This window comes from Geotrypetes seraphini, chromosome 16 (assembly GCF_902459505.1).
Source record: "Geotrypetes seraphini chromosome 16, aGeoSer1.1, whole genome shotgun sequence".
NCBI lineage: Eukaryota > Metazoa > Chordata > Amphibia > Gymnophiona > Dermophiidae > Geotrypetes > Geotrypetes seraphini.
The window spans coordinates 4,589,461-4,598,018 of NC_047099.1; the positions used below are offsets into that span (position 1 = coordinate 4,589,461).

Consider the following 8,558-nt stretch of genomic DNA (forward strand, 5'->3'; position numbering starts at 1 on the left):
AATCTTGATGCATTATGGGACCTACAGCACTGATGCAAGTTTAAAACCCAGACTGGCCATTAAGTCTTCCACCTGAAACTGGGTAAGTTGGAAGCTCTGCAAAAGTCTGTCTTGACGGCTAAACCTTTACAGTTTAGAGGGAGATTTTTGGCCAGCCTTTCCTGGGTTTCTAACCACCTCACCTTGACAGTATTCTTAGCACTACAGCTACCATGTTGCTATGGGATTTAAGTTTAAACCAGGTCAGGCTAAAAAAAGGTTTCCTCGTGGAGCTGGCTAACTTGGCAGCTCAACAGCAGTGAGAGCATGTTTTGTGTGCTCTCTTCATGGAAAAGAGCTGAGCCATGACGAGAAGGGTGGGCGCTTTTTGTTTTCTTGATGGTTGGCGAGCCTTGCTGACAGAGGGACGAGCTGCTGCTGCCTGAAGTAAGCCGATGACAATGATTGATCCAATGCAGAACTTTGTGCATGCCTACACAAGCTAAAAGCTTCAAAAGCAAGGGTAGAGCCTTGTCGTGTTGGCTCCATCAATGAAATCGCCAACTAGTGTGCCTACATCTCCTCTGCTTTTCGGCTGACAGCAGGTCTTTCCTGTTCTCACATTAAAACCTTTGGTGGTTCCAGTAGCCAAAGTCATGTTTCTCTGTCTTCTCTTCCTTGTTTCTGTTCTGTCAGTTAAGAACAGCCTTACTGGGTCAGACCAATAGTCCTTCTGCACCAGTAGCCCATCCTCAAGGTGGCCAAGTCAAGTCATTGTATCCCATGATAGATAGTGTATATATACTTTATTTATATATCATTTGCATTAGTTGTATTTTGTTTGTTATAAAAATTCAATAAAATGTTTGAACTGAAAAACAAGAGCAAAGTAACATATGCTCACCATTTAAATTAGGTTGATCCTGAGTCAGTGACTAGGGAGGGGGGTCGCCACAGCATTTTGCTGCAGCCATGATGTCAAATGGGTAGAAACGGACTACAAACCCCACAGTGCTTTGGGACGTACGTTTTAAAACTCAGAACTGGCCAAAATAAAACTGGAATGGAATAACTCTGGCTACCTTTTAGGACAGGGATAGGGAACTCCAGTCCTCGAGAGCCGTATTCCAGTCGGGTTTTCAGGATTTCCCTAATGAATATGCATTGAAAGCAGTGCATGCAAATAGATCTCATGCATATTCATTGCGGAAACCCTGAAAACCCGACTGGAATACGGCTCTCGAGGACCGAAGTTCCCTACCCCCTGCTTTAGGACTTGCGACTGTTGGAAGCAGGATGTTGGACCGGACCGGTGCCGTGTTTCACTCCGTGAACTCATCGGCCGCATTATACCTGCAGCCCCCTTTAAAGTCCTTCCCTCGCGCCTGGCAAAAAGTCACGTCACGTCACGTCACGTCGTCTCGGACGGGCGTGTAGGCGGCACGGCGTAACGGCCGCCTCGTGACGTCACACCCGGAAGTGAGGGCGGCGGCGCTGCTGCTCCGCTTTCTCTGCCGAGGTTTTTGCTTCTGTTTGTTGGGTTTTCTTTTCGTTTTGAGCTTCTCTGACTTCGTGAAGGAAGCGGTGCCATGAGCGGGTTCGGCAGGCTCTTCGGGAAGGGTGAGACGGTGCCTTAAAAGCAACTATAGCCTATAAAGGGGATGACGTCACGAACCGTGGAGCCCCCGCGCGCCCCTCTTCAATGTTAATGAGCCGCGGGCGTTGCTTAGCAGCACCCTATCAGTGCGGGGATGGAAGGGAGACCCTGGCTCGTGCTGGGTTGCACTAGTGATGCACTATATGTGCTGCTCTCAGTTTGATAGCTTCTTAATGATGCTGTGAATTTTTGTTAGATGTAAGTTATTCTGTGCCTTGGTGTCTCCTCGCTGCTGCTTTTCCTACTGTCCTTTCCTGGATACTCCCTTTTGATGACCTGCAGATCCTGGCACGGACTCTTGTGGAGTGGGGGAGGAGATCTGGGGTAGAGAATGACACGGGGACAAATTTTTCCCCGTCCCCTCGGGAACTCATTTTCCCATCCTGCTCTTTTCCTGTCCCTGCAAGCTCCGTCCTCATCTGCGCTTTAAAATCATAAGTGTTCAAGGCTTGTGCTGTTAAGACAGCGCTTACAGGAATGGGGCAGGGACGGGGAAATTGAGTTCCTTCGGGGACAGGGGAACTGGATTTGATTTCCGCAACAGCTTCCTTGTGACCCTGGGCCCAGGTACAAGAACTCAGATTATGAGACCATTAGGGCAGACCTCAGCTTAGGGTACGTGTACACCCATACATACAGTGGGGTTTTCAGGTCATTCATTTGGGATGTTCTGAAAGCCCGACTGGATAGGTGTGCCCTAAGGACTGGGCTGCAAAACATTTCACTAGGGATAAAGAAAGTACCTCTGTGTAAACTATGTCGTCGTACCACGGAAAGGTGACATGTCAAATCCATGACCTTTCCTTGTGATCAGCTCACCATGAGGCCCCTAAAATCCACCTTCCAACTCCTCCCCTACTGTTGTGCAATAATGTAACATTGTAATGCCTTTTCCTAGCAGAAAGGGCCTTCTTATAGTGGTGAAGGTTGAGAGGGGGTGCTTTAGCATCATCCCTTTCAAGGAGGTCTCGGTGCCCTTTTCTCTTTCTCAGGGAAAAATGCAAAGGGCAAGGCTCCAAGTCCGCAGGAGGCAATTCAGAAGCTGCGGGAGACGGAGGAGATCCTGGTGAAGAAGCAGGAGTTTCTTGAGCAGAAGATACAGCAGGAAGTGAACACTGCCAAGAAGCATGGAACCAAAAACAAGAGAGGTAATGGGAATCAGGGGAAGAGATCAGAGGGAAAACATCTGGGAAATAATGCTAGAGGTTGCACTAGGAGAGACATCTTCCTTTCCTCTCTTCTCCCACTCTCTTTAGCTCTGTAAATTGGGTCTACCTCTCTGCTCTCATCTCTTGGGTTAAGACCTTCCCTTTGCCTTATCTCCACTGGGTGGGCATGATCTTCCAACCCCTTTTATTGCTTTCCCTTGAAAGACAAGGTTTATGTTTCTCACTCTTTCTTCTCAAAGAGATGATATTACCATGACAGCAGCCAGCTGAGTTGCCAAAGCATCATATCGACTAACAAAAGTAGTACATACATAGAAACATGATGGCAGATAAAGGCCAAATGGCCCATCTACAGCATCCCCTATCTCCTCCTCTCCCTGAGACCTCACATGCCTGTTCCATGCTTTCTTGAATTCAGTCTTTGTCTCCGCCACTTCTACCGGGAGACTATTCCACGCATCTGCCACCCTTTCTGTAAAAACATATTTCCTTAGATTATACCTGAGCCTCTCGCCTCTTAACTTCATCCCATGCCCTCTCACCCTGGAGTTTCCTTTCAGTTGAAAGAGATTGGCCTCATGCCGAGTTCTGGTATTGGTTGCTATTGTTTCTGTTCAAGTTGCATTTTTGACAGGGGAACAACTTACTTTATTGGTTTAGCTGCTGCTGCTGCTTCCCCCACTACTACCACAGGCTTTCATTTTTTTTTTTTTTAATTTTGCTTATTCTTTATTGGTAAGGTTAATATTTGGGGGTTTTCTCATTACATCCTTTTCTGCTCTTTCTTCCCAAATAGCGGCGCTGCAGGCTCTGAAGCGTAAGAAGCGCTACGAGCAGCAGCTAAATCAGATTGATGGCACGTTGTCTACCATTGAATTCCAGCGTGAGTCCCTGGAGAATGCCACCACCAACACGGAGGTGCTGAAGACCATGTCCGAGGCCGCCCGAGCTATGAAAGAGGCCCACCAGCACATGTAAGTATGGCTGTCACATGACTGCAGAAAAGCAGCCCCATCGGCAGATGTAAGTGAGGATATGTGTCGGGGTGAATTTATACGAGGGCTGTTCAAAAAGTATCAGACCTTTATTCATAAAAAAAATACTCGTATTCAGATACAACAATCTTATACTAATCTCCTTCAAAGTAGTCCCTTTGGGCTGCCACACACTTCTTCCAATGGTTCTGCCACTGATGGAAGCAGCGCTGGAACGCCTCTTTTGAGATTGGTCGCAACTGGTTAGTCGTATTCTGCATGATGGCTTCTCTTGACTAAAATCTGGTCCCTTTCAGGGGCATTTTCATCTTGTGGAAAAGCCAGAAGTCAGACGGAGTCCTGTCGGGAGAGTAGGGAGCCTGAGGAATCACAGGTGTGTTGTGTTTGGCCAGGAAACTCCGTATCAAATGTGAAGAATGGGCAGGTGCGTTATCGTGATGGAGCTGCCAATTGCCCGCTTCCCACAGGTCTGGCCGTTTGCGTCTCACAGTGTTACGAAGGCGACACAGAACCTCTTGGTAGAACCCCTTGGTGATTCGACGATCCTGCATCACCAGGGTCCTCACTTGGTCAATGACGATCTTCACTTTCCACTGATGTGTGGCCATCTCTGAGGCGGTTGTACCACTCCTTAATCTGTGTGGTGCCCATTGCTTTTTCCCCGAAGGCCTGTTGAATTTTGCGAATCGTTTCCACTTGGGAATCGCCAAGCTTTACACAAAATTTTATGTCATTTTGTCAAGAATGAAAATCGGACGGCGCTCAATTACCCTTCCTCACTCATTAGCGGTCTGGCGGCGACTGACAGCTTCTGTAGGTGGGAAAAAAATTCAAGCATGCGCATTAGGGTTGCCTACATACGTGCACCAAACCATAGCAGCAGCAATTCATATGTTCTTAAATTGGAACTTTTGATTCTCAGTTTTATTACACTTAAATATATTGTTGGTGATTTTTCCCTTGACAGTCTTCTCCTTGATGTCAGCCATGTTTATATGCTTTTTAAGGACTGGAGTGTTTTTAGACCTATGAAGCTCAGGTCTTTTTCGTCACTTCTATTTTTATTTTTTTGTATTGCTCTTGTGGAGTTTGTGATATGTTTAGCTGTTTGCTGACGTAGGTAAGAAGACTCAAGGGTTAAACACTTTAAGCTGAGTGTGTATGTTGTTAATAGATTGAGTGACATAATGCCCCCCCCAAAATGCTGATGTTGGTGTGGCTGATGCTTGTCATGTTGACCCACATAACCCAGACGGCACCTGAGCTTGAGCTGTGTCCTGTAATATAAATGGAATTTGTGCTGAGGTTTCAGTTGTTAGCAGTCCTCTTCCCACTGTCTGCATGTCTGAGGAAGACATGGGGATTTGTCCCCCATCCCCACAAGAACTCAATTTCCCCGTCCCTGTGAGTTTTGTCGCTGCCCCATTCCTATAAGCTCCATGGGGCGGTGGATGGCCTTGTCCCCGTACCTGTGGTGAGCACCTTTCCCCCCTCTCTACCGTTTTGGCAGGTTAGCTGCGGGTAACGTCCACCATGTCATTCTCTAACCTGGAAATGCATTTGGTCGCTACTCTTTGCAAATGGTCCTTGATGAACTTTTGATAGCCTTTGGACTTGTTCTTCGCATACATTTTAAATTGTGTATGGATCTGGTAGTTCTTTTGAGCATGATCTGCTTGGATTAGGGAAGAGGGTTTATTTGTTATATGAAGGTTCTTTTTCTCTTTGAGCTGCAATATGAGAAATGTGTTTGTTATGCAAAAAAATATACTAGCTACAAGTTTGCTATATTACGTTTTCTATCCATGTGATTCTTCTGTTGTTACAGCATCCAGTGTTCTTATTGCACTTTGTGGCATACTGTTTAATAACGATATCTGTCAATTAAAAAGAAACATTCTTTGAAACCACCCTTTCCCTTTACAAAGAGGCTGAATCTGCCTGTGTTGCTTTGAAGGGACATCGAGAAGGTGGATGACCTGATGGCAGAGATCACAGAGCAGCAGGAGATAGCACAGGAGATTTCAGACGCCATTTCCCGACCTGTAGGCTTCGGAGACGATGTGGATGAGGTGAAGATACATGTCTCTCTTTTTCAGCCTCTTTATTATTTTATTTATTTGGATTTCGCTTATGCCTTGTACAGTTCTAGTTCAAAACAAGCTACATTCAGGTATAGGAGGTGTTTCTGTGTTATGTTTGTTTCTCTCTCTCCTCTTCCTTTTCTCTCTAGTTCTTTCTCTGATGTATACTCAGGAGACTTTATTGACACGTGTCACCAAAGAAATATATAAAGTGTAAAAAAAAAATCAAAATTACAAAGCACAGAATAGACAATAACAGAGAGAGTTCCAAAATCCTTATGCTGGTTCTGGTCCATATTAATGACATTTCTAGCCTCTGTGTGGCCTTGTATATGTGTCTCTGCTGCCTGCTCTATCCATCCTCCTGTCTCTTCTTCAGTCTGCCTCTGCATTTAAGATTGTTGATGTTTCTGACTATGTTGGAGCTTTTCTAGGTATATCACTGCTCACGTTCTCCCCCGTCTAATCCTCTCTTCAGGACGATTTACTTGCTGAGCTGGAAGAGTTGGAGCAGGAAGACCTGGAGAACGAGTTACTAAGTGTGGGAGAGGAGGACCTCCCTAGCGTCCCAGCCAACCGTCTGCCGTCTGTCCCAGGTACCTTCCTCCAAGATCGGGATTCTGCTCTGAGCTGAGGGGGGGGTTAATAGAAAAAGTGAGGGATGCAATGGCAGTTGGAACTCACCTGATGCCTTGTTTTATTCCCAGCATCCCGAGTGGCGGAAGATGACGATGAGGATATGAAGGAGTTGGCTTCATGGGCATCCTGACCTCTCAAAGAAGAAACACCATTAACACACAAGAGTGCAGAAGGCTTGAGAGAGGAGGGGTTTGGGTCAGGTTGGATGCAGGAGAGGGAAACCCTAGGTTATTTTTCTCTCAGGAAATGGCAATTTCCCTCAAATTGTAAATAGTCCTTTAGTAAGAACCTGCTTTCTATCAATAGGAGCAGGAATACAGAATAATTCATGTCCACATTTAGAAACAGCAGTGTGTGGTGGGTGCAGACAATGTGACATGTGGCTCAGATGGAAAAAGGCAGAAGGTCCTGTTGGCCTTTCGCATGCCTCCAGCATCTATCCATCACCCTGAGCATGCTTTTAGCACCCAAATGTCATGTGGAGAAACTCGGGTTGCCCGCCCTGCACCATCAAAAGAATCTCTCACTTGGAGCATTCTTTATCAAAGGTATCTGTTACCAGAGGATTATATCTGTATCCTCAGGGTTCCCCCAGTGCTAAGAACCCCAGTGACAGGGCTCTTCCCACGCTCTGTCATTCTCCAACTCCTGCTTCATGACCTTTGCCCTTCCTGTGCTGCAACTCAGCACACAATCCATAAAGCTTGTTCTGTGGTGCCTTATCTCTCCCTCCCCCCCCCCCCCTCAGCTCCTTTCCTTCTTCCACCATGCTGCATGCCCAGCACTGAACTGGTTAAGAGAATTTGGCTAAGGCTGTCTGATCTTCATCCTTTTGTTTAGCGGATTTGGATCATAGGAACCAGAGGAAGAAGCCTGGTCCCACCTTGAAAACGGTGTCATTTTGTTCTCCATCAGTAGTGACAATGACAGTATCTCTCCTTGGTATTGCTTGTGAGAAGCTATTTATCAAAGAAATTTATCAAAAAGAAAAGTTAGTAATTCAAGAAATTGTAACAAGGGAGGAAATTCTACTCCCTGTAGCCGGCTTTTACAAGGTACAGAAAGTTTCACTCTGAGCCTGCTCTGTTCGTTTTCCAACTTTTATATTTTGCCATGCTTGCTATCTGACTTTCCTGAGAGTTTTCTTAGCAAATCTGCTTGTGACACCTAATTTCCCTTGTTGTTCTTGGATTGCATATCTACACCTTGCTTCCAGCCCCCCTTCCTAGCTCTCGTGGGCCTGAGTTGTTTCCCTGGCCATATAAGGGTGTTCATCCTCTCTTCTTCTTTCATGTGCAGCTGAAGGCCATCGTGTCCTGTCTACTATCTTTGGGCTGGGAGCCAAGGACGTGTTGCCTAGGTCCAGTCCTGTAAAGTTTCATTTTCCTTGTGAATGATAACGGGTTCTTGAGAAATGCACAGCCATTTTGTAGGCCTTCCATTATGAATGCCTTCTTTGCCTCCATCTTGTGAACATTCTTTCTCACTTGGTAGGAAACCTGAGTTTCATTCCAAGGTCCATTGTAGTCTTGGCCAGTGGGATTTGAGAGGTTCAGAGTGTGTGTTCTCAGTACATAGTTGTCGGGCACATTTGCATAGATTGTTTGATGACCAGGTTCGTTTGCATAATTTGCTCCCTTGGAAAAACCAGAGCTGTTTCTGGCCCTTGAGCCACCAGTGTTACAGGATATGCTGATAGGTGAACCACCTCTATCGCTGGGATGTGATTGAGGTGGGGGAGAGCACCCCAAAGGCAACTTAAGTCTCCCTCTGTGTTCTTTTTTTAAGGTACTTTGTATAATATATGCAGTAAATAATTTAATCAGGTAACAAAAAGAAGATACAGTATATTTGTGTCTGTTTTATCCCCATCAGTTCATCATTCCTCTGATAACTCCCGATTATTCTGCTGCTGTTAATCACATTTCAGCCTTACTTGGATTTTATTTTTCAAAAGATGTAGAAAATAATAAACATGTGATCTTTAGAACAAAATCAAACTCGTTTCTGGAGATTATTCTTTGACATGCACTCA

The 8,558-nt window shown here is 45.7% G+C and overlaps 1 protein-coding gene across 1 annotated transcript; it reads left to right on the top strand.

Annotated features, from left to right (window-relative positions):
• Window positions 1–1,409: 1,409 nt before the first annotated feature.
• Window positions 1,410–8,518, top strand: CHMP4A (charged multivesicular body protein 4A). Its single transcript, XM_033923747.1, has 6 exons — window positions 1,410–1,599; window positions 2,629–2,784; window positions 3,602–3,779; window positions 5,758–5,872; window positions 6,363–6,480; window positions 6,592–8,518. Exons 1-6 carry the CDS (start codon window positions 1,569–1,571, stop codon window positions 6,651–6,653), a joined length of 660 nt encoding a protein of 219 aa, XP_033779638.1. The 5' UTR covers window positions 1,410–1,568; the 3' UTR covers window positions 6,654–8,518.
• The last annotated feature ends 40 nt before the right edge of the window (window positions 8,519–8,558 follow it).

Coding starts and splice junctions, on each gene's coding strand:
- CHMP4A (XM_033923747.1), top strand. CDS start 1,569: ATGAGCGGGTTCGGCAGGCTCTTCGGGAAGG. Junction 5,873..6,362: donor TCGGAGACGATGTGGATGAG/GTGAAGATACAT, acceptor TCCTCTCTTCAG/GACGATTTACTTGCTGAGCT. Junction 6,481..6,591: donor CCGTCTGCCGTCTGTCCCAG/GTACCTTCCTCC, acceptor TTTTATTCCCAG/CATCCCGAGTGGCGGAAGAT.